The 27,593-nt window shown below is 37.7% G+C and overlaps 1 protein-coding gene across 2 annotated transcripts in view; it reads right to left on the bottom strand.

Moving 5' to 3' along the window:
* ME1 (malic enzyme 1) overlaps positions 1-27,593 on the bottom strand; it is a 178,481-nt gene that overhangs the window by 138,836 nt on the left and 12,052 nt on the right. For both annotated transcript variants that reach the window (XM_080664459.1, XM_080664460.1), the window contains 2 exons: positions 17,498-17,631; positions 13,941-14,090 (listed from right to left, as the gene is read on the bottom strand). In XM_080664459.1, the coding sequence (XP_080520585.1) occupies positions 13,941-14,090; positions 17,498-17,631 (284 nt within the window). The remainder of the gene's footprint in view (positions 1-13,940; positions 14,091-17,497; positions 17,632-27,593) is intronic.

Here is a 27,593-nt window from a genome sequence, read left to right as displayed (position 1 = left end):
GGGTTAATTTGCATACTCACTCCTGATTGGCTGGTGGGCATCGTGAAGGTACGGTCAATTTGCATCTTTCTCTTTTATTCATGTAGAGATATATAGATAGATTTGTTTGTTTATTTATTTATTTAATTGATTGATTTCAGAGAGGAAATGAGAGGGAGAGAGAGAGATAGAAATATCAATGATGAGAGAGATTCATTGAGCAACTACCTCCTGCCCATCCCATACTGGGGATCGAGCCCACAACCTGGGCATGTGCCCTGATCGGGAATGGAACCGTGGCCTCCTGGTTCATAGGTAGACACTCAACCACTGAGCCACACCAGCTGGGCTAGGCAAGGTACCCAGACATTTGGTTTATTATTCTAGATGTTTCTATGAAAATAATTTTTAGATGAGATTAACATTTAAACCAGGAGACTATGAGTAAAGCATTTTACCCTCCATAAGGTGGATGGACCTCGTCCAATCAGTTGAAGGTCTTGTTAGAAAAGTAACCTCTCTCAAAGAAGGAGTTCTGCCAGCAGTCTACTTCTGGAGTCAAGCTGCAGCATCAACTCTTCCCTAGGTCTCCAGTTTGTCACCCACCCGTGAAGATTTTGGACTTGCTAGCCCCCAGAATTGTGTGAGTCAATGCCTTAAAATAAATCTCTCTCCATACTCAGACATGTACTAGACATACTATTGGTCTCTCTCTCTGAAGAACTGTAATACAGAGGTGTAAAAGATAGAAAACATGAGCTCAAGTCCCAATTCTGGTACTCACTACCTGGGTGATACTGAGTTTCCTTAGAATGATTGTTTGCAATTATAAAAGTTAAAAAGTCAATAACTATCAAATGTTTATGACTCCATTTCTACATACCACAACTCAACTGCTGCTTTCAAATAAATATGAACTGAAAATGTACATAAAAATAATTTTATATAAGCTTTTCTGCATTTACTCAATTTAAAACTAATATTAGTACACCAAGTAATTAAGTACAAATTAATTAATGTTGTTCTGATAGTTAAAATCCAGAGTACTTTTTTCCATGCTAGAAAGAAAACACAGGAAAGAATCCTAAGGTAACACTGAATTAATCAGACAGATGGCATTTATTTGGAAGATTGTCAATAAAAATTAACTTCTTCCATTAGGGAAATAATATACTTATACATTTTCAGCTTTCAAAATAAATTACCTCATTTCATAGTGAAATGATTTTTTATGTCACAAGGCAGTACTATTTTTATAAAATATGTAAAATATGATACTCACCAAATATTTATAAATGTCATTCATTCAGCCACCAGACTATGATCAGGATTTATATTGTTAAATGAGAAACTTCTTTGCTCAGAAAGAAATAAAATGAAGAACTTTCATGATTTATTTTAAGTAGATAATTACAGCAGGTCCTCAAGTAGCACTGTTTTGTTCAACATCCTTTTTATAACATGAGATGTTTATATTAGCCTATTGCAATTGGTTTCAATATATGTCATTTGCTTACAGTCACATAACCAATCAAATAAAGGAGGGCTTTGTGTACATAATTTGTCAAATAATTTTACCACAGTAAATATAAAACATTATGAAATATACTAGAGGCCCGGTGCACGAAATTCGTACATGGGGGGGATGGGTCCCCTCAGCGCAGCCTGCAACCTCTCCAATCTAGGACCCCTTGCCTGCCTGCCTGATCACCTCTAACTGTCCCCCTTGCTAGCCTGATCACTCCTAACCACCTCTGCCTGCTGGCCTTATTGCCCCTAACTGCCCCCCCTGCTGGCCTGGTTGCCCCTCACAGCAACCCCTGCCAGCCTGGGTGCCCCCAACTGCCCCCCCCTGCTGGCCTGGTCGCCTCCAACTGTCCCCCCCGCTGGCCTGGTTGCCCCTCACTAACCCCCCTGCCAGCCTGGTCACCCCACGCAGCCTGCTGTTCAGTCGTTTGGTCGTCTCTCACTAACCCCCCTGCCAGCCTGGTGGCCCCACGCAGCCTGCTGTTTGGTTGTTACTGTGAGGGCATCCTGGACAATTTGCATATTACCCTTTTATTAGTATAGATATTGAGCTAAAATTGCCAATTTCAATTAAAGAGTTAAAATTTATCTTACATAAAATCCAAGATTTAAAGGTATATAAATAATTATTAGACAATATTAAATGTATATTATTTTGTCAAGACAATGGATGAAAACAAATCTTTAAACTCTCAGAAGCATACCTAGAAAGCACGTAGAAAATTTTGGAAAAGATAATAAAATTCTAACCTGGCTATTTCTCCTCAACTACTGATTTGGGTAGCGGGGGGCTTATGGGGAAAGGTGGAAGCACTGCCTCAGAGAAAATTCTTCCTAATAATTTCTCCATTAGCTACACTGCAACTAAGTTAAAGAAAACATATAAAAATAAATAAGAGCTTAAAAGCATATACAGAAAAATAATCTGAAAAAACTATAAAAAATAAAAATTATATCAGAATAAAGTTATTACTTTAAATGAGAAAATGTTAACATAAAACTTTTAATCCAGTCAAACTGAAGAAATGTTGCAACCAAAACATTATAGCGAGGGTACAGCTATGTAAACTGACGTATTTGTGAAATTTTTTGGGAGATAGAGTAGGAATTCTGATGAGTTGTATCATCAAATCATTTTAAATCTGTTATAAATCATTTCTTATTTTAAAAAAATATTTTTAATAATTCTTAAAACTGTGATTAAGTTGTTACCAAAAAACCTTCCTGAATTAGAAAGGATGGTTACTTGAAATGATGTGTGATTTAGTTGTACTTTAGGACATGTTCCAAATACCTAAAATTATTCATCTGTAGGCTGAGTTTCAAAAATTCACAGCACTATCTTGTTAAAAGTGACCTTAGAATTCAACTATTTTACAATCACACCCAATGTAAGAATCACGTGAATAACCTGTATGACCAATGATTATCTACACCATGTGAATATTTCCAATGAGGAGAAAAAGAAGTGTATTCCAATGTAAGATAGTTAAATTACCAGAAATCTTCCTTTACATTTACGTTAAATCTAACCCTGTAATAACTTCCATCTATTCATTTTACATTCTGGGGCTATATCATGCAAGTGTACTCTTTTTTTCACATGAAAATCTTTCAAGTAAGCGAAGACTTGACTATATCACTTTCAAATCTTTTCTTTTAGAATAAACATTTCTATTTCTCCCAACACTTTCTCATATATAGTGGTAAGTTTTCAATAACTGACACTGCTTTAGTTACTCTTCTCAGGATAAATCTCAGTTTGCCAATGACCCTTCAAAAATATGGCATCCAAAACCAACACAGGTATGATCTGGGTATGTGATGCAAAATAGCCATTGCTTCCCTTTTAAAAAATTCTTTATTTTCAGTAATGAAGACTAGAATTTATAATCTTAAAAATATATAAAAACACCCAAATTAATACACTGTCATAAATACTACCTGAGATAAAACTTGGCAATCTTTCTTAATTCTCCATATGCTATGTGTAAACTAAACTTAAATCAAAACACTTGGGTGTGCCACACAGACTGTGGCAGTTATTTTTGGATCCCAAACTTGAATTTCCATTTAAGTTTTCCACACTTAAAGTCTCAAGATGAACTGTTACTTTATACTTCAGGGCCTTTTATAATAAAAGATAAGTTTCACTGCCTTGCTAAAGAAATTTGTCTATGCATATGTATAGACAATCTTTAGATCTTGATGTGAAGAATTAATGTTTGAATCATGCCTACATTTTTTCCATTCTCCAAATTTTTCCTAATTAAAGTAATACTTAGGAAAGAAGACAGTTGGCATTTTAAACTACTTCTGGGAACACACTGAATTTCCAGTACGTAAGACTCTACCTCACTTACTTAATGAAAGTCACATATACATTTTCATAAATAGCATATTTAGTCTGATCAGAAAATATTGTCAATTTGAATTAACTAGTAGTTCAAAAAATCATCTAAATCTCCATATTAAACTAAAATCAACTATTTTCAAATAAATATCTCTAAAAAAAATAAATTGAGGAAACAGTTAAGAGACTTCAACTAGTCCAGACATTCCATTTAACTTGTTTCATATCTTTGAGAAAAATATTCTACCATGTGCTTTTTCTCATACTTTAAAATAGCATAGGTAAAATTATTAGGCCAATTTCAAGGGAAATGAAATACTGGAACAAAATTATATTTTTTTAATAAATATAATCAAAATGAAAGACTTACTGCTATAGGTAAATGGTAAAAAGTTTATTACATCTAACATTAAAATGATCATTTTTCTAGAAGCATTAAAAAATTAGTTGCTCTCTTAAATATCAACTATTTGAACTTCTAAAGATATAGAAAATTACAATACAATAAAAAATAAAATTACAAACTAAACCAGAGCTATAAGCTAAAAATATTCCATGGTTCACAAAAGTCTCCTAAATATTTCTAAAGATTTTAAAGTGATTGAACTGAATGCCAAATCCGAGTAAGAACAGTCTCGGTTTAGAGGAAAGGGGGGAGTAGTGAAAGTAAAGAGGGAAAAAGATTTGACTGGTATGGTGGGCACACAATACAACTTATAGATGATGGATCATAGATATGTACTTGAAATCTATACTTTTATTAACAAACTAGAGGCCCGATGCACAAAATTCATGCAAAGGCCTTGGCCCCTGCCCCCGCCCTCCGCCGCTGCTGCCACTGCCACAGCTTTGTCCAGAAGGACATCTGGTCTAATTAGCATATTATGCTTTTATTATTATAGATGTCATCCCCAATGAATTTAATTAAAAAAAAATAGTCTGGTTCACCTGGTTTAGAACCTCCTCACCCCTACCTAGAAACTTCAAGATTGAGATGACCTAGGACAGCAAGAAATGTCAACTAACATAAGGGCACTGGCTAAGTTGGCAGGTTACATCACTATGATCCAGTAACAACGAGACAACACTAAACTATTGACAGTGCCACAGCCTTATTTCAAGGGTTAAATTATTTAATCTGCAGCTATAAAAACTGGCTGTGAAACCATGTTTCTTTGCCATAAACAACTTAAATTCTTTATAATCAATTACTGAGTTACTGAAGTACTTAGAGCTTAATAAAAGTAAAACTGCCATCACATGCCTTTATAGAGCATCATAAAAATAGGCTATGTTTAAGAAAACCAGCTAGATTTAAAGTGAGAAAATGTACAGAACAAGAATATGGAAGTTTCCATTCTACTAACTGTTCATTTGATAGTTATTATAATCCATCCTACATGATGAGAACATTCTTCGGTTAAAGGATAACAACTTTGGGTAGGTTTCTTTTACATTTATTTTTTAAACTTTTCTTACTGCTATTTTAAGCCAAAATCAGGCAAAATTGACACCCTCACTGCATAAGTCTACAAAATCTGCTAAACTGTTGGCTCTCTGAGAAACTGCATGTTTCTGTATAAGTAAACAATCTTCACTTCTAATCATGGTCTAATCATGGTCATGGTTATGACCATTTCTATATTACGTTCTCATATGAAACTGCACATGGGATAATAAAAAAAACATAGCCCTCACAAATTAAATACGAATATTGTACTTCAAGTCCTTTTTGGAATTCTAAAGAAAACAAACAACAAATGTAGAAACACTACTTTAGTATTTTGTTTTGGTTCATCTTAATGTTCCCTTTTATGCATTTCCTTAAGAACGTTCTAGGAAAAAAACAAAACTAAAAATTAAAACATCTTAATGAATGATTCACTTCGACAATTAGTCTTATTGTTAATCTTCATCACTGTCAATATCAAAACAGGTACCATTTATGTGGCATATATAATGGTACTTAAAATACTAAGAGCTTTATATACAACTAGAGGCCCGTTGCACAATACTCGTGCAAGAATAGTCCTTCCTTCCCCTGGCTTCACTCCCAGCCGCCCGGGAGCTGGCACGTCCCCACTCCCGGCCCACCCGGGAGCCGGCAAGTCCTCGCTCCCCGGCTGCCTGGGAGCCGGCAAGTCCCTGCTTCTGCCAGAGTACTGCTCCTGTAGCTCCCTCCGCCGCCCCCCTTCCCTTCATAGCAGACATCATGCCCCTCCCAGCAGCTCTGCGCCTGCATATGCAAATTAACCTCCATCTTTTGGGGTTAATTTGCATACTAACTCTGATTGGCTGTGGGTGTAGCAGAGTGATGGTTAATTTGCATGTTTCTCTTCTATTAGGTAAGATATCTACTAAGTTCTAGGTCATACATTTAAATGCCTACTAGACATCTGTACTTGGAAGACCCAAATATATTTAAAACTCAGCATGTCCCCAAAAGAACTTTCTATTCCCTTACAAACATATTCCAGTATTCTGAAACTTCATAAATGGTACCATCATCCATTTAGTCATGAAGAAACCTGAGAGCTACAATACCAGATGTAATAACTACTATCTGGGAACAGCTACTGTATGCCAAGAATCATGCTAGGTACATATCTACGACAAAATCCAATCCCCATCCTCCAAAAACTTGCAAAACAAGCATTATTCTGTGAAATCTTACAATAAACAATCCTATTTAATTTTAGTTCATTCAAATTTTCCACAATTAACTTGAGCATTGAACACTTTTTTCACCATAACATTTGGCAAGCCAACCAATGGTACTAGTTGTAAATGCTTCGTAAATGCTTTTTTTAAGAACCGTAATCAACAAAATTATATTTGCTCATCCTTTTTGCCAAAATCATATCAGCGAATTACTGTATAAAATTAGTAATTGAAAGGAGTATAATGTGTATTTAAAGATGTATTATCTATATTTAATCAAAATTCTACTTCCTCACAGCCTGATTCCTAGAAGTGAGTCTAATTTTTTTCAGACCTATTATTTATGAGAAGTTACCTTTTAGAACAATATGGTTAAACAGTAGGAGAAATAAAGAACATTACCAATACTTTATAGTTTTCTATGTGATTAAATGAATACAGTAATATTAAATTACTATTTCTATGAGGCAGCAAAAAAACATATATTAATTCAGCACCAACCAGGTACTAAGCCTAAATAGAATGAAAAATATAGATATAATTTATAAAATACAATCCCTTCTCTCTAGATGCTTACAAACTGTTTGATAGAACATCAGAAATATGAAAAATAGAAACATGCTTAATTGCCAAAGGCATGATAAAATGGTACGTAGCTAATAAGAACGAATAAGAAAAGGAGATGATTCTTAAAAAATGCAGTCTAAAATACAGCAGGTAAAAATATTTCCAAAGAAATTATGTAAATCTGCTTTAAAAGCATTTCTTTCCAAAAAAAAAAAAAAAAAAAAAGATTGACAGAATACAAATAATTTAATTAACATACTAAGCTTAGCATTCTGCAAATATACAAAATGAATTGTTTCTAGCTTCCAAAAATTACACCTCTATCAACAAATTAGCCACAATTAGACAAGCATAATCCACTACCAAGTAATGGATCTGCAAAAATCCAAATGTTATAGAAATATGCGAAGGAGGTAATCCAAGCAAGCTCAACATCATTCTTAAACAGGATTATCCATGAATGCTTGAAAAACCCACACAAATTATGCCAAAAAGAAAAGATATCCCACACAAAAACAATAAATAGATATTCCAGCATCTTACCTTAAGAAAAAATACACTGGAAGTAGAAGCATTCTTATAAGAATTTATCTTTTAATACCTAGCCAGATTTTAATGCCATATTCAAAATGAAAATAAACATCTAGTCATAGTAAGTAAAATATAGTTAAGCTATGCAACTGTATTACACTCAGTACGTATAATATTAACCCTTAACTTTCACTTAACATGTTCCTAATGGCTACCACCAAATTCACAAAGTAAATATAATAACAGGTATAATCCTCCTGTTCACTTTCTGAATGTCTTAGAATACCCGCTGTTGCAGCAGGAAAGGTTTAATAGACATTTGTCAATTTTGGCTTTAAAAAAATAGTGTATATGCTAACTAATGCCTGAAAGATTCATCATTATTCAAACACAATCACCATTTCCTTTCCAATTAAATACAATGTCTAAATTTATGTTACATAATATGTTTTCAAACAAGTTCTCTTTTTATAATTATGGGAGAAGCCATGAGAACTATTTTACTAACAACTTCAAAATAACCAAAAGTTTAACAAAATATAAACATTAAAAATCAACATGACAGAAACTTCCATAATATTGTGGAAAATTAAAAAAATAATACAATGAATACTTCCACCTAGATTCAACATTTGTGAGCATTTTGCTATCTCTAACCTCCTGCCATACCTCCTCCTCTCTCCCTCTCCTATCATTCTATCAATCTATCTGTCTCTCCATCCATCCATCCATCCATCCATCCATCCATCCATCCATCCATCCATCCTCCCATCCATCCACCCTGTTTATTTCTGGCAAAGCTCCCAGAAATCAAATATATTAAGGCTTCTAAAGAAAAACAGATTATACTATATAGACTATAAATAGTCATATAGCCATATCAAGACTATAAATTCAGTTCACATTTTGTCACAAATGGGTTCAGATAGATCAGGTTGTATCCCAAATGAGATTTCTTTTAATGTTTTGGTTTTCAAAGTTTTGGATTTGAAAAATGTGAAAGGATGGTGGGCAGTAGTATTATCCCTATGTTACAGAGGAAGAAAATATTAAATAATTTATTCAAAACTAAAACAAGTAGCAAAACCAGAAGCTAAAATAGGCAAACTACTCCAGACCAGTTAAAAGCACTGCTCTAGGAAGCCTCCAATTCCAGAAGAAATCCTTGTGACCTTCTTTTTCTTTATCCAGAATCTGAACCCTTACCTCTAATTCCATTGCTACCCTCCTAATTTGAGTTACTTGGTTTACTGTAACAGCCTACTAACCAGGCTACCTGATTCTTCTACCTACTTAACTAACAGTAAAAGCCAATGTTCTTTAAAATAGCATAGAAGAACCTATAGGTTCTGTACCCTCTCATTTTTCTTAACATCTTTTATCACATCTACTGCTCCCTCTCTCACTCCACTCCAGCCTCAATGGTCTCTATGCTGCCCTGGTCTCCACACATATTTCCAGTCAGGCCCTGGCACTGACTATTCCTCCTGCCTGGCACACATTTCCTCTGTATCTTAATGACTCCTCCTCACTCCTCCAATATCACCTTCCAATGAGGCCTACACTATCACTCTATTTAAAATTGCAACTGCCCCCTCCAAAGGAACTGACACTCCGGATCTCCCTGTCCCTGCTCTACTCTTTCTTTCTCCTAAACACTTAACTACCTGCAAACATTCTAGACAATATACTTATTTCTTATTTTCCTGTCTTTTGTACTTAGATTTATACATACACCAAAGTATCCCCAGTCCTTAGAAAATCATCTAGTATATAAGTGCTCAAAAATAATTGTTGCTATTGAGATTTCTATGTCAACTTTAACCTAAGCTCCCACATTCCTTACAGTTGTTAGCATTTCTCAGTATCTCTCAGAAAAGTTAGAATTTCAATAAATATACTTAAATTACATTTTTAAATAGCCAAGTTTTATCCAATTATGCTTTTATTAAGATTCTTTATGTAGAATTATATTTTATAGACATGGACAGATGTTATGACGTCACTCAGAGAAGACAATAAAGTAGGTAACAGTTTATATATAGTATGATCCCTTCTATAAGCAAAACTAGAATGTATTTGTGTATATCAGGTTTTTGGGCATGATGACATTAAGTATTTAAAAAATAGTTTTTCCATCCGTATATTTGCATTTTCTCTTTTTTTCATTAATATGTATTATTTGTATGATTAAAAAATAATATACAGCCCTAGCTGGTTTGGCTTAGTGGATAGGGTGTTGGGTTGTGGACTGAAAGTTCCCGGGTTCGATTCCGGTCAAAGGCATATGCTTGGGTTGTGGGCTCGATAGGGGGCGTGCAAGAGGCGTGCAGGAGGCAGCCGATCAATGATACTCTCTCATCATTGATACTTCTATCTCTCTCTCCCTCTTCCTTCCTCTCTGAAATCAATAAAAATATATTTTTAAAAAATAAAAATAAAAAAATAATATACAGCCCTGGCTGGTGTTTTTTAAGTGGTTAGAGTGCTGGCCCACACATCAAAGGGTCCTGGGTTTGATTCCTAGTCAAAGGCATGTACCTGGGTTGCAGGTTCCATTCCTGGCCCCAGTCAAGGTGTGTGCGGTGTGCGGGAGGCAGCCAATGGATGTGTCTCTCTCACAGTGCTCTCTCTCTCTCTCTCTCTCTCTCTCTCTCTCTCTCTCTCTCTCTCTTCCTCTCCTACCCTTCCTCCCTTCCTTCCACTCTCTCTGAAAAGCAATGGAATAATATCTTAAGGTAAGGAATAAGAACAACAACAACAAAAATTAGCCACATCACCCCTTGTATAAAGAGCAGTAGATCAGGGAGGAATCAAGATGGCGGCATAGGTAAACACCTAAACTGCTGCCTCACACAACAATTTCAAAACTACAACTAAAAGACAAAACATCTATCACCCAGAGCCATGGGAAAGCTGGCTGAATGGACGTTCTACAACTAGAAGGAAAGAGAAAAGAGCATTGAGACGTGCACAAGCGCTGAAAAGCTGAGGTACGGAGGCACGCGAATTGGGCTGGTGGAGGGCGACTGGGTGCGCTGCTTTTTTCAACCCAAAGGGAGACAAGCTCCCAATTACTCTGAACTCCCATTTCTGGGGAGACGCTGGGGACCCAAACTCCTATGGAGAGAAGCTGGACTGTCTGCCATCGGGTCGGAAAGTGAGGGTGGCTTTCTTGCAGAGGTGCGCCCAGCAATCATTGTTTACTGCGCTGGGGCGCAGGACACGGGGACTTGGAAACGCGGAGATGCAGAGACGGCTGACTGGCAGCCATCGCTGTTTACCACGCCCTAGCCTAGTGACTCCCTGAGACCCTGCCCCGCACAATCTACAAACCCACCGAAGCTCCATGCAGCGTCTTTTGCATATAAATGGTCCGCCCTATCGCAGCTTAACCTAACAAACTGCAGCTCTGGTCAGACAGCTCCAAAACCTCCAAACCCTAAGCAAAGAGGAGAAAACTGTAGTTCTCGCTATAGCTCCTGCTGGGTGGACAGTAGCTGACCTGCACCCCATTAGAGACAGTAGCTGACCTGCACCCCATTGGAGATCCAGAAGCCAGTGTATCTAGTGTTCAGTGTGAGACAACACCAGATTTCAACTACTCACATCCATAAGGGACACATTCAAGAGGCAGACTCAGTGAGCACCAAAGCCCCACTGAAGCAAGTCCTGCCCCATAAGCATGTCTCCAGCACACCAGTTCTTCCATTATAGACACAGTGGGTCCTCACAGCCAATTGGCCTGGAGGTCAATTCCTCCCAGTGTACCAACAGTAGTCAAGGCTTAACTACACCAAGACTTTGCACTCAGCCCACAAAGGAATGCACCAAGAGTGTCCACCTCAGGTGATAGGCTGAACCACTGGTCACCTACCACAGAAAACCACTCCATCAACACAGGGAAGCAGCAAAATGTGGAGACAAAGAAACATGTCATGAATGAAAGAAATGGAGGAAAGCAAACTACTGGACATAGAGTTGAAAACCACATTTATAAGGTTACTCAAGAATTTCTAAAAACCGCCGAGAAACTTGATGAGATCTCCGAGGAGCTTAGTGAGACCTTCAAGGACCTTAATGAGAATGCCAAAAAAATGGAAAAGGATCAGTCAGAAATTAAGCATACCCTGTCTGAAATAAATAATATACAGAAATTCAACTGTAGATCAAAGGACCCGAAGAATCAAACCAAAGATCTGAAATATAAGGAAACAAAAAACACCCAACCAGAAAAACAAAAAGAAAAAAGAATCCAAAAATATGAAGATAGTGTAAGGAGCCCTGGGACAACTTCAAGCGTACCAACATCCAAATTATTGGGGTGCCAGAAGAAGAGAGAGAGCAAAATATTGAAAACCTCTTAGAAGAAATAATGACAGAAAACTTGTCCTACCTGGTGAAAGAAATAGACTTACAAATCTAGGAAGCGTAGAGAACCCCAAACAAGAGGAATCCAAAGAGGACCACTCCAAGACACATCATAATTAAAATGCCAAGAGCAAAAGACAAAGAGAGAATATTAAAAGCAGCAAGAGAAAAACAGTTACTTACCTACAAGGGAGTACCCATACGACTGTCAGCTAATTTCTCAACAGAAACTATGCAGGTCAGAAGGGAGTAGCAAGAAATATTCAAAGTGATGAACAGCAAGAACCTACAACCAAGATTACTCTACCCAGCAAAGCTATTATTCAGAATTGAAGGTCTGATAAAGAGCTTCATAGACAAGAAAAAGCTAAAGGAGTTCATCACCACCAAACCAGGATTATATGAAATGCTGAAGGGTATTCTTTAAGAAGAGGAAGAAGAAAAAGGCAAATATAAAAATTATGAACAACAAAATGACAACAAATACATACCTACCAACAAGTGAATCTAAAAATCAAGTGAATAAAAAATCTGATGAACAGAATGGACTGATGAATATAATAGAATCAGGGACATAGAAAGGGAGTGGACTGACAATTCTCAGGGGTAAGGGAGTGTGAGGGGTGCAGGAAGAGATTGGACAAAAATCTTACACCTATGGATGAAGACAGTGGCGGGGGGTAAGAGCATGGGGTGGGGTGGGGAATCAGGTGGAGGGGAGCTATGGGGGAAAAAAAAGAGGAACAACTGTAATAATCTGAACAATAAAGATTTATTTAAAAAAAAGAGCAGTAGATCAATATTTGTAGGTAGTCTGTTAAATGATATTAATAGCACATATCTATTGCAGTATATAATGGCTATTTTAATAGTGAATACAAATTTTCTTTCATAGAAAGGACAAGATTTAGAATTTAGCTGGCAAATGTATTGTGAGGAATAATTTTTTGAGGCATATGAGTACTGTGTATCATTATTATTATTTTGTTAATTCTCACCGAAGGATTTTTTTCCATTGATTGTTAGAGAGAGTGGAAGAAAGGGAAGGAGGGGGAAAGAAAGAAAGAGAAACATCTGTGTTAGAGAGACACATCAACTGATTGCTTCCTGCACATGCCCTGACCACCCTGACCAGGGCATGGAGCAAACCCACAACCGAGATACTTGCCCTTGACTGGGAATCGACCCCACAAACCTTTGGTAGGAGGGGCCCATACTCTAACCACTTAACAACACTGGTCAGGGTCTAGTTCTTTTATTTATACAAAGGGTAACATGGAATAGGTATGCTAAATACCACTACATTCATATATATATATATATATATATATATATATATATATATATATATGTAAAATCCACATATTCAATCTAACTTTCAATGACAATGCTTTTAGTAGGCTTTTATATTTTTAGTATAAACTTATAAACTTTTCTTATTAAATTCTTTAATATACTGAATAAAGTAAAGCTATAGATTTAAAAAAACTGTATTCATCATTAAAGGTGACTACTATTTCACTTAAGGGAAATCAACAAAAGAACTACTTTAATGCCAACTCTGATTTTAGAAAATAGATGTCTCCCATTTTCACAAAAATTTGGAATCTTTGCTTTAACTTGTAAAATATATACATAATAGTTATAATTACCATCTCAAAGGCAAATTTAATTATGAGCAATTATTTTCTTTCCAAATAAAAAACAAGTTCATTTACTCTCTGTAAAAGGAAACCTAAATTGGTTTAGAAATATTTTCCCCTTATCTTAAATCTAAAAAGAAAATAATATGTTTTTAATGTTATATATATTTATATTTAATGTCCTTTTAAATAAAATTTGATTTAGATTTTCCAAAGTTCAATTCCATTCAATATTTTACTGCAAAACCTTTACCAAAAAAATAAATAAATAAGGACACGAGTTGTATTTAAAATAAAAATTTACATACCTTGGTTTCCGAAAAACTAAACTATATTGCTGGCAAGCCAGACCCACAGTGGGGGTATAAACAATAGGCATGAACTTCTCAATGTCAGACATAAGCACTCGATAAAAGAGCTTTTCATTTCTGTCTTGAAGATCCATTAAGAGAAGATACCTGTGGAAAATGGACAAAATGAGGTCTATATTACAACGACGCCATGAAATAGCTGCTTAGAAATCTTATTAAATATTTTCAACAAAGTATAAAGGACTTTTTAGGTCACACAGGAAACATCTGATCAAAAAACATTTTAGAAAGATTCTTAAATACCTCAAAGAATGAAGAACCATAAACCTCAGTGAGTGTCATTCAAATATTAAAATAATTGCTAAAATGGAAGTTTTACTTTAATATCTGAAATGACTTTATCCCTATTTTAAAATGAAAGAAGGATGAAAATACCAATATACATATAGCATTAATTTTAAGAAAATATAAAGACTTCATCCTTAACTTTCAGTGCCGAATAACCAAGGGAAATAACAAATGAAAAATGAGTAAGGAATATAGCACCAACCCTAAATATTACTAAGGTAGCAAGAAAGTTCATGGGACTTTTCTTATTTGTATCAAATAGGTTTTTTTCTTTCTAGAGACAGAAAGAAAAAAGCTTTTTGACCCAGACTTATCTTTCTAAGCATCAAACTTATCATGTTACATGTAGCCTTCAATGGTTTGTAAAATAAAACTCAAATTGCTTGGTATAATTTAAAAGAGTATTTTAAGATTGTACTTAATAATCTTACCAGCCTTTTTGGATTGATTTCCATTCCCTGAAGTAGTTGAAAATGCACAGCATTTAGTGTCAGACATACAGGATTCTAATGCTGGGCAAATAGATAGGTTATGCTAACCCAAAAAATTAAAATTAAGGAAAAAGATTATGACTTTTAGACATGCTAAAATTGATTTAGCAAATGTGTAAGTCCTCGTTGCTAAATCAATGATCAACCCTTAGACCTCATTTTATTTATCAGAACGTTTGACTCAAGTGGCACTCCCTATAAGTCAATAAACTCTCTTTACTTGACTTCTAGGACATCATATTCTCTTCATTTTCTTTCTATCTCACTAGTTTCCTGTTTCTTTGCAATTTCTTTTTGCTGTTTTCTCTTCTCTGCAAGTTCCCTAACACTCATCTCTAATACATTAGGCTTTACCTTCAACATATATCTAAACACCTTCATTGCTACCACCCTGGGTCTAAATCACTATCATCATTTGCTTGGATTATTGTAATAGTCTCCTAAACATTCCTCCAGCCTACATTCTATTCTCAACATTGCAGCCATTCTCTTCTTGAAATGTAGCTCAAATCATGTTGATTTCCTGTTCAAAACCTTGAAAGGCTTCCCTTTTCACTCAGATTAATAGCAAAAGTCCTTTATTGGCCTTCAAATACATAATCTATCCTCTATTACCTTGATAACTTCCTTTCCCAACCTACCATTCTTCCCCTCACTCATTCTATTCCTGACACAGTTATCCCTACTGATCCTCAAACCAGAAAAAAAATATAAAGTGAAAACATAAGCTGAAGGAAGAACTTAAGTAACAAGTGAAAGCAACTGTGGAGAGGTTTAAGAAGAAGCAAAAATACACAACTGGACAAGCTGAGTCAATCTCTTTCTCCAACTGCCCGACATCACCCATTGGCTCATGAAAAAGTGGCCGTGGCAGGAATGGAGGTTATCACGGACTCAGCAATATGGACTTCCAGTCACCAAGGCTGACCTGCCTTTAAACTCTCCTGAGTGCCCAATCTGCCAGAGGCCAACACTGAATGCCTGATTGGGTGCCATTCCACAGGGTGATCAGTAAGCCACCTGGTGGCAGGTGATTATATTGGACTGCTTCCATCATGGAAGAGGCAGCATTGTTGTTACTGGAATTGACACTTTGGATACAGATTTGTCTTCCCTACACACAATGCTTCAGCCAAAACTACCATCTGTGGACTTACAGAATGACTTATCCACCATCATGGTATTCCACAAGGCATTGCTTCTGATCAAGGGACTCACTTTAGAACAAATGAAGCATGGCACTGGGCCCATATTCATGAAATTCACTGGTCTTACCATGTTTCCCCACCATCGTGAAGCAGCTGACTTGACAGAATGGTGGAATGACCTTCTGAAGCTGTTTCAGCACCAGCTAGGTGGTAATATCTCCCAAAGCTGAGGCAAAGTTCTCTAGGAGGCTATGTATGATGTGAATCCGTGTCCAGTATGATGCTGCTTCTCCCATAACCAGGATTCACAGGTCTACGAACCCAGTGGTAAAAATGGAAGTGGCACCACTCACTATTATTGCCAGTGACCCACTAGCAAAATTTCTGCTTCTTGTCCCCATGACGTTATGCTCTGCTGGCCATTAAGTCTTAATTTCAAAAGGAGGAATGTTTCCACCCGGAGACAATTATTCCATTAGACTGGAAATTAAGATGGCCACTAGCCACTATGGACACCACATGCCTCTGAATCAATAAGCAAAGAAGGAAGTTACTGTGCTGGCTAGGGTGACTGACCCTGCCTACCAAAGGGGATGTGGACTGCTACTCCATTATTAGTAGTAGTATTCTCTTTAGCAAAAAGGAATTCTGCAAGTAGTCTGCCTTTAGACTGCAAGTCTTTTCTTTTTCTCCAGCTGCCAGGCTACCTGCAGACTTAGGACTTAACCAGGCTTCACAATCACGGGAGCCAATCCCTTGAAATAAATATATATCTCCATCCAACAGGATGTGATGTATTTGTGTGTGTGTGTGTGTGTGTGTGTGTGTGTACACAACACATATATCCTGTTGCTTCTGTTTCTCTGAAGACCGCTAGAAAACCCTGACTAATACAAATACTTATAGGTATTGGGTTAGCTACCTCTTCTAAATCTCGCAACAATATTTTGAAATAACTATTCTCTTCAATCCATAAATGAAAAACTTGAGGTTTAGTGCCTCAATAAGGGAAGAGTCCAAAGCAGAGGACAAGGCATACAGGGTGGTCCTGACAGTGGTTGTGGTGGTTTGCTCGATTCCCAGTGCTAGTGAAACACAGCCAGAATTTCAAACGAGGGCTATCTCATTACAGAGGTAGGGCACACGTAAACTTTATCTCTGTGCAAACATGGAAACTGAATTCTAAACACAGTAAGTGACTTAAATTCGCAATAGCATTAGAACCAGGTTTAGAAATTAAAAAAGTGCACCAAATATGCACTCATAGTCTGACTAAAAGCCACTTTAACCTGTTTTGCTCTGTCCAGGATGGCATTTCCTGATAACTCATCTTTATAGCAACCATTTTATCACAAGAGCAAAGTAGTCTCTCTGAGGATAACAGTTTGGAAAGGAAAATTTTATTCAAATGTTCCTAAAAAGGGTAAATTTTTAAAAACATCATTGTATTTATAGGCAAATTCTCCTCAAAGTTTACTACTTTTTCCAAATCACTAAATATTTTAACTTTCTCATCTAATAAAAAATAAAATAAACAATTGCCTATGAGAAATATAAAATGTGTTACCTGTCAAAGTCAGAGTTCAGACGCTCACAATTTTTAATTACTCTAAGAACCTGGATATCCTGATTGATGAAGCAAGGTGGCAATAACCCATGAATATTCAATTGTTGTCTTTCTTCCAGGGTAAAAGCCAAGTCCTATGGAGAAAAGAAAGACAATAACTTAAGGAGAAAAAAAAGAGAGAAAGCATATATTTACAAAAATAACATCCAACAAGTATATGGAATTAAGAATCAGAAGATCTGGCGATACTCTGAACATAGCCATTTGGCTGTGAGTAGACCATGTAACCTCTCAATACCTCAGTTTATTCAACGTCAAATATTAGAACACTATAACATTTTCAGATCTGTGTCACATATTGTTAAGATGAAATTAGGTAAAAGGAGAAAATGAGTTGAAGACATGCAAATGACAGATATAAATATCATTATTAATATCATCATTAAATATAAAAATGAATAGGAGTTATTATAAGAGACTTTTAAATTATGAACATGAATAGGTCATCTTTAAATAGGTCAGGTAATGCCTTATATAAGATTGAGGCACCTGTTTCAACACTCCTTTCCTAAGTATTCTTATACTATTCTTACACTCCTGACCACACAAAACTTCTCGCCATTTCCTGAACACACCTGAAAAAGTTTTATTCTTCCATGACACTATGGTCAAGAATATCTTTCTTCACTGCTTCTCTGCCCTTCAAGCCTTACCTTAAATGCTCTATCTTCCCTAAAGGCTTCCCAGAATCACCCAGTATGTCCATTAGAATCCTACTATTACACTTACTAGAGGCCCAAAAATTCGTGCAAGAGTAAGGCCTTCCTTCCCCTGGCTGCTGGCACTGGCTTCCCTCCAGCACCTGGGACCCAGGCTGGCTTCCTTGGGGTCGCCCGCAGGCACCCAGGATCTGGGTTGGTTTCCCTCTGCCCCCAGCTTCGTCAGGAAGGATGTCCGGAATGATTTCCAGAAGGACATCCGGTCTAATTAGCATATTACCCTTTTGTTATTATAGATGCTATGTTACCTATTTACATGAACACTGATTGCATAAAACAATAGTAAAGAAACTATGAGGCTTGAAAACAAGCAAACAAAATAGAACTGATGGGTTGATGCAAAGACCCAGAATGGACCTAAGAGATTTGTTGGGAAGTGGTAGTAATACAAGGAGTAGTAATAGCAAGAGAAAACCCAGTAGTTATTAATCTACAGGAATGAGCAATTCCTCCTGGAGAAAGGTCTTCCCCTGGAGATAGGTCTCCTGGGGATTTCCAAGAGGCCTCTCTGGTTAGACTGTGGCTGCTGTACCTATGGGTCTGGCAAAAGTGCACCAACAAGATGATGGTCAGGTTTGCTCACTGTGACCACTGCTGATGTTTCTTAGACAACCTGGATGAGTAGGAATGTAATCACTAACTTTGTGTTGGACAATTCTACAGCCATCCTCCTTTGCCCCTGAAAGTTTCTTATGACGGTAAAGAGTGACTCCCAAGTCTTTGGGAAGTTTATTACTCTGGGAAAAAGACAGACAATTTGGTTCATCCCTGAGGTTGACAGACCCTGAGCGTCGAGAAATGAACATGTCCAACCTTAGAAAGCAGGTGAAGGAGGTCAAGGGATGAACAAACCTCTATTTCTTCCATTTTTTAAAATATGGATAAGCCCATTAATTCATGTCACTGATAGAAAGCCTTATGTTCAGACTCCTGGGGGCAGACTGAAGAAAGGCAAATAGATTTGTCCACTGAATGATCCCTGACCCCTGGTGGAGCTCTGGAAGTTGCCTGCAAGAGCTAGCTGGGACAAATAGCTCCTTTTGACTTCTCAAAAGGTCTTTAGGTGCAGTTCTCATGACTGCAAAACCCACATTGTTACATGCTCAGCAGGGGGTCCCCTGGAGCTCCACAATGTGTGGACAGCAGCAGAATGGTTCCTTTCCGAGAGGATAATCCAGTGTGTCCATCTGTGCCTGCCCCATCACCCTCTCTTGGTTACCTGGAGAAGAGCAGACCAGTGCAGCCTGTCAGTTCCTTCCCTAGGAGTTTCAGCAGAAACCAGGACTCCACTGCGGTGTTGCTGGAACCTTTTCCATGCCATTTGCTTTTCTACTTGTCATTTGTGGCCCCATGCCAGAATGCAAATGCCATGATGTCAGAGAACTTGTCTGTTTTTTTCACTCTTTTATCTTTAGTGCTTAGAACAGGACTGGCATAATTAGATTTCAGTAATTTACTGCATAAACTGTAAAGTTTTAAATGTTTAATTTTAGAGACTTACATTAAAATTTTAAGAACACTAAAATTGCTGCTCAGAAAACTGATTAGCATATTGATTCTGGTACAATTACATTTAAAATGTAAAGCAACTGGAAAGTGATATTTGCATAAAAAGTAACTATAAAATAGAAAGCATATTTCACTTGCTAAAGATATAACTGGGAAGACTGATCATTTAAAGCAAAATGCCATGAAATCACTCTTTGAAATGACACAGAATTATGTGCAGTAATATATTTGAAAAAGAAAACTCAAATTTTTCTCAAGCTTGAAATGAAAAATTTGGAAATTAAAAACGGGGGAAAAACTAGGCTAAAGTTAGCCTCAAAAATACATGAATATCTATAAAGAAACAGTAAACTTCTGAATGTTATGCCTCAAAAATCTGCGTGAATATATAATAATCAAAATATCAATAACCTGAGAATAAGGCTTGTTATCATTCACTTAAAAATGGCATTTAACTATCATGTGTTGATGTAGTTAGCCAGTCTTTTTACATAAATTTTCCAGTGAAAATATATGAAACTAATTTCTAACACTAATAGGTCTCCCATGTCTTGTGCCATGTAAATGATAATGTCATCTGGATATCTTACCTAATAATAGACAAACATGTAAATTGACCGTGCCTCCACTATGCCCACAGCCAATCAGGAGTGAGTATGCAAATTAACCAAAGATGGCGGGTTAATTTGCATATTTAGGCTCGAAGCAGCAGAGCAGGGTGGGATGCCTGCTATGATGGGGAGGGGGGTGGCCGAGGGAGCTACAGGAGCAGTGCTCTGGCCAGGAGTGAGGACTTGCCAGCTCCCGGGCGGCCAGGGAGCGAGGACTTGCAGGCTCCCAGGCGGCCAGGAGCAAAGCCAGGGGAAGGAAGGCATATTCTTGCACGAATCTTCATGCAACGGGCCTCCCTCTAGTCTTTTAATATCCTTTTATGTTTAGTAACTACAAACTCCCATACACTGTTAGCAAAATTTTCCAAGACAGAGTATAGTGCCAATTCAGTTCTATACAAACAACAAAAACCCACCCAGAACTTAGAAATCTGGGGAACTAGGCCAAATTAAATTCCTGTAATTGGATTCATATTCTGATTTTTAAAAAATAAATGAATATGCAAAACTAATCTTAAAGTCCCTGGAAATATAAAAATATATATGGTACAATTTTATTTAAGCCACAGTTTTTAAGAATTACACATCAATGTGATTCTTACCAACCAGCAGCTTCCAAAAATGTATTCAGAGAAAAAGTGGAATTTTGAACCATTTAACAATCCTGGCTATACTACATATTTCATTTTTTCATACTAACAGAAACATATTCATAAGCATACTTTTTGCAGTCAAGCCTATCTTTATTTGTTTTAATAATTCTTTATTGTTTAAAGTATTACATATGTCCCCTTTTCCCCCCACTGACCCCCTTCAGGACCCACCCCAACCCAGGCCTTCAGCACCTTATTGTCTGTGTCCATGGGTTATGCATATATGCATACAAAATCTTTGGTTGATTACCTCCCACCCACCCACCCTCCCCCACCTTCCCTCTGAGATTCTGCACTCTGTTCCATGCTTCCATGTCTCTGGATCCACTACTTTCATCAGTTTATTTTGTTACTTAGATTCTACATATGAGTGTGATTGTGTAATACTTGTCTTTCTCTGACTGACTTATTTCACTTAGCATGATACTCTCCAGGTCCTTCCATGCTATCTCAAAGGGTAAGATATTCTTCTTTTTTACAGCAGCGTAGTATTCCATTGTGTAGATGTACCACTCTTTTTTAATCCACTCATCTGCTGATGGGCACTTAGGCTGTTTCCAAATCTTAGCTATGGTAAATTGTGCTGCTATGAACATAGAGATGCATATATCCTTTCTGATTGGTGTTTCTGATTTCTTGGAATATATTCCTAGAAGTAGGATTACTGGGTCTAATGGAAGTTCCATTTTTAGTTTTTTGAGGAAACTCCATGCTATTTTCCACAGTGGCTGTAGCAGTCTGCATTCCCACCAGCAGTGCAGGAGGGTTCCTTTTTCTCCACATCCTCACCAGCACTGGTGTAGAACCAATGGTGTAGTTCCAGTCCAAATCTAAAGGCCTGAGAAACCAAGAGAGCTGAGAGTCTAGTCTAGCCTGAAGGCCACCAGGCTCAAGACCCAGGAAGAGCCAATGTTTCTGTTTAAGTCCAAAAGTCCAAAGGTAGGAAAAAGAAAAAAAAATGTCCTTGCTTGAAATCAGGTAAGAGGGTTTCTCTCTTACTCACAATAGGGTCAGCCTTTTTGTTCTATTCAGGCCTTCAACTGATTGGATGAGGCCCACCCAAAATAGGGAGGGAAGTTGGCTTTGCTCAGTCTACCAATTCAAATGTTAATTTCATCCATAAACACCCTCACAGACATACCCAGAATAATATTTGATCAAATGTCTGGGCATCCAGTGGCCCAGTCAAGTTGACACACAAAATTCATCATCACATTCACCAAATATTTTTCAACAAATATTTTTTGAGTGTCTGCTCACAATGCTTATAGGCACTAAACCAATGAAACAGTGATATGTCAAACATGGTCTATAGCCTCAAGAAATTTACATTTTTGTATATTTTTATTTTTATACAATGAATCTGTAAGGCTATTAAAATATTAATAACTATTAAAGCCACTTACCTCAATCTCTAAGAATATTGTAATCATATTTGTCTTTTATATGTATTAAATCTCTAGCCTGTTTCTGGCAGCTCTGGCTATAGCAGAGACTGCTAATTGTCTGCCACATCTGTTCTCCCCTTCCTCCCCAGTAAGAGAACCATTACATTATTTGGGGCAGCAACACATCAGGTAAAAGACTATGATTCCAGACTCCCTTGTAGTTAGATGTGGCCATGTGACTACAAATGGTAGTGTTGTATGAGATGGGGGAAAAACTCCTTAAAGACAGCTGACTCCACTGAAAAGTGGGTTTCCTAGTGTTTCTCTCATTCTTCCAGTAGTCACCTGGGAACATGTACATAATATCTATAAATCTATACTCAGAATTATGAAGTGATCTTGAGGATGGCAAAGCAGCAATGTTCTTGATCACTCTGTGGACACACCAAAAAGCCCGAGATGGACTCTCAAAGGTCAGAGGAGGAAAATCCACTGCTATTTTTCGTTTTCTCCAGCCCAAGCCCCAAGGCAATCTCATAGTGGCTGGCAGGATCATGGCTACCACAGATGTCAAAAATTCTAAGGGAGGAATGTCATTCTTTTTAACCAGAGGAGTAATGGTCCCAAGATCATGGGTCAAATGCCTGCTGCTTATTTCTCTCTCTTCCAGTTCCTTGGCCCCAGATACAAATGCAGCTGCAGGAAGTACACAGCAGAGCAGGGAAACTAAAGGCCCAGTTTTCTGTCTTGTGGGCTGGAAAGGGGGACCTGCAGGAGACAAGATAGTACCAGAGAAATCACAGAGAAGGGAACTCAAAGAGCAATCCCCTAAAGTTGTATATGAACTCCTGGGCTCACTCTGTGCTATTCATGTATCGATCTGACCTTAAAGCATAGCAAACACTTTGAGAACTGAACTGTGCAGTGAACCCCTGCACAAACCCCACACTGTCCACTAGATGGTACACATGACGAACAGATGCAAGTAGCAGTACAAAGCAGGCTTTGAAAATGGAATACTGGAACCACACCCCTGGAAGCTGGGTCTAACTTACACACTGACTAACCGGGTTGAGTGGCTTCTAAAAATAAAAAGAACAGCATTCTCCTTAGGATTTAACTAAAACCTATAAACTCATTAATATGCAAATGTTCAAGATCCATGCAAAAATTACTCAGCATACAAAGAAACAGAGAAACATTAATTCTCAATAGAAAAGAAACTAAACAAGCATCAATCCCAAGAAGATACAGGTAATTGAGTCATCAAGGACTTATCATCAGATCTTATAACCATGCCCCAAACCATAAGAGCAAAATATTTTAAAATGACTGGAAAGATAGAAAGTCTTGGCTAAGAAATTAAAACAATAAAAATCAAAATGGAAATTTTAGAACTGAAAAGCAAAACAATAACAATTAAAATATTCATTGGATAGGCTCAAGAACAGAATGGAGATGTGAGAGGAAAGTCTGTTAACTTGAATATAGATCATTAGAAATTAAACAATCTATAAAACAAAGAGAAAAACAAGACTGGGGGGAGGAGTAACAGCCTCAAAGACTTGTGGGCAATACCAAAAAGCATAACATTTGTATCAACAGAATTCCAAAAGGAGAGGAGAAATAAAAAATATTTGGAAAAATAATGGCTAAAACCTTATCAATTTTGGCACAAGGCATAAAATTATAAATTCAGGAAGCTCAGCAAAACACAAGAAGATAAACTCAAAGAAATCCAAACCCAGAAATATTATATTCAAAATGTTAAAAACTGAAAACAAAAGAAAAAAATCTTTAAAGGAGCCAGAGAAAAACAACAATTGGAATGACTGTAGATTTCTTGCCAGAAACAAGGGAAACCAGGAGGAAGAAGGGAACTTTTTAAAAAATTCTTTATTGTTTAAAGTATTACCTATGTCTCCTTTTCCGCCCCCCCCCCCCCCATTGACCTCTCCCCGGCCACTCCAACCCCCCAGCACATCCCTCACCCTCCTAGTGTCTGTGTCCATTGGTGATGCTTCTATGCATGCATACAAGTCCTTTGATTGATCTTTTACCCCCTCCCCGACTCTCCCCTTCTTTCCCTCTGAGGTTTGATGGTCTGTTCGATGCTTCTCTGTCTCTGGATCTATTTTTGTTCATCAGTTTATGTTGTTCATTATCAAAAAATGGGCAAAGGGCCTAAATAGACAACTTTCTAAAGTGGACACACAGAAGGTCAGGAGACATATGAAAACATGGTCAAAGTCACTAATTATCCGAGAGATGCAAATCAAAACAACAATGAGGTTCCATCTCACACCTGTCAGAATGGCTATCATCAACAAATCAACAAACAACAAGCTCTGGCAAGGATGCAGAGAAAAAGGAACCCTCGTGCACTGCTGGTGGGAATGCAGACTGGTGCAGCCACTGTGGAGAACAGTATGGAGTTTCCTCAAAAAATTAAAAATGGAACTCCCATTTGACCCAGTGATCCCACTTCTAGGAATATATCTCAAGAAATCAGAAACACCAGTCAGAAAGGATATATGCACCCCTATATTCATAGCAGCACAATTTACAATAGTTAAGATTTGGAAACAGCCTAAGTGCCCATCAGCAGATGAGTGGATTAGAAAACAGTGGTATGTCTACACAATGGAATACTACGCTGCTGTAAAAAAAGGAAGAACTTTTACCATTTGCAACAGCGTGGATGGACCTGGAGAGCATTATGCTAAGTGAAATAAGCCTGTCGGAGAAAGATAAATATCACATGATCTCACTCATTTGTGGAATAAAAAGAATGGCACTTTTGAAGTGTTGAAGGGAAAAAAACCGTTAACCTGAGTTCTGTAACTGGTACAAATATCCTTCAAAAATTAAAGTGAAATAAAGACATTCTCAGATGAAAGAAAACTAAAACAATTGGTATTCTAGCAACACTGCTCTAAAGGAAATGCTAACATCTGAGGAAAATTTGGAATATCAAAAATGAAAGAAAAGCAACAGAAATGGTAAATATCCTGGTAACTATAATAGATTATCCTTTCCCTCTTAAAATCTTCAAAATAAGTATGACAGTTAAAATCAAGTTATAAATATTATATTTAATTAATACATCAAAAATATTTTTATAAAACACAATAGCAAAAGAGAAAACCAAACTGATTAAAAATGGGCAGAGGCCCTGGCAGAGTGTGGCTCATTTGGTTGAAATATCGTCCTGGACACCAAAAGGTTGCAGGTTCGATTCCAGTGAAGGCACATACCTAGATTTCTGGTTCAATTTCTGGTTGGGACAAGTACAGGAGACAACCTATTGATGATAGATGTTTCTCTCTCACATTGATGTCCCCCCCCCCTCTCTCTCTCTCTCTTTTCCCCTCTAAGTATGTCCTCAGGTGAGGATTGAAAAAAAATGGACAGAGGATCCAAACAGACATTTTTCAAAAGAAGACATATGAATGGCAAACAGGTACATGAAAAGGTGCTCAACAGCACTAATCATTGAGAAGTATAAATCAAAACCACAATGAGATATCACCTCACACCTGTTAGAATGACTATTATGCAAAACAAAATAACAGGTATTGATGAGGATGTGGAGAAAAGCGAACCCTTGTGCACTATTGATAGAAATGTACTATAATCTGGTGCACCACTATAGAAAACAGTATTCAGATTCCTCAAAAACTTAAAAATAGAACTACCATATGACCAGCAATTCTACTTCTGGGTATTAAACAGAGGAAACGAAAAACACTAACTCAAAAGGATATGTGCACCCCTGTGTTCATTGCAGCATTATTTACAATAGCTAAGATATGGATATTACCTAAGTGCACATTGACAGATAAATGGATAAAGAAAGTGTGTGTGTATATGTGTATATCCTATCTAATAAAGAGGGAATATGCTAATTGACCCTCATGCCATCACAAAGATGGTAGTGCCCACAGCCAATAAGGATGGAATATGCTAATTAACTTCCCCACCCTCAAAGATGGTGCCACCCACAGCCTATAAGGAGGGAATATGCTAATTGACTGCCACACCCTCAAAGATGGCAGTGCCCAGTCCCCTCAGCCCCGCCGGGGCAGCAGGCCTGCACCTGCCTCTAGGATCCTCCCATTCCCTCATCCCCCCAGATGCCCAGGGCCGGCCCAAGGCGCAGGCAAGCCTCAGATGGCAGCTGCCCAGCTGCCCAGGGCCGCCCGAGGCTCAGGTAACCAGGGCCGGCCAAGGCTTGCGCTGCCGGCAGTGGCAGCAGCAGAGGTGTGATGGGATGTTGCCTTCCCCTGATCACTGGGTCGCCTCCCACCCCTGAAGGCTCCCGGACTGTGAGAGGGGGCAGGTCGGGCTGAGGGACACCCCTCCAGTGCATGAATTCATGCATGGGTGGGGTCCGGCCATCCTGGCCAGGGGGAGGGGACATGGGCAGTTGTCTGGCCTGCCTGCTGGTCAAACTCCTGGTCAAGGGGACAATTTGCATATTAGCCTTTTATTATATAGGATATACACTGAGTGGCCAGATTATTATGCGTTCAAAGATCATAGTAATCTGGCCACTCAGTGTGTGTGTGTGTGTGTGTGTGTGTGTGTGTGTGTATAAACTTACACAAAAAAATATTATTCAGCCATATGAAAGAAATCTTGCCATTTGTGACTACATGTATAGACTTTGAGGACATTATGCTAAGAGAATTCAGACAGAAAGACAAACACTGTGTAATATCACTTATATGTGGAAGTTTTTTTAATGAACTCATAGATACCAAGGTGAGAGGCTAGGGGTACAAAATGGGTGAAGATTGACAAAAGGTGTAAACTTTCAGTTATAAAATATATGTCATGGTAATTATCCTATATAATCCTATATAATAAAGAACTAATACGCTAATTAGACCGAATAGCCAAAATGACCTTCCGGTCGACCTTCTGGACGAAGCTGGAGCTGCAAGGGCTGGCTGAGGCTGTGAGGAGCTGTGAGGGCTGGCTGAGGCTGTGAGGGCCAGCCAAGGCAGCCGGGGCCGATCCCCTTGCATGAATTTCATGCATGGAGCCTCTATAGTTAATACTACTGTATTGCATATTTGAAAGTTGCTAAGTGAATAAATGTTAAAAGTTCTCATCACACAAAAAAACCTGTCTAACTATGTCTGGTGATG

The sequence above is a fragment of the Plecotus auritus genome (assembly GCF_963455305.1).
Source record: "Plecotus auritus genome assembly, chromosome: 4".
NCBI lineage: Eukaryota > Metazoa > Chordata > Mammalia > Chiroptera > Vespertilionidae > Plecotus > Plecotus auritus.
The sequence above is the reverse complement of the archived record's forward strand: the minus strand, read 5'-3'. Positions and strand labels throughout refer to the sequence as shown.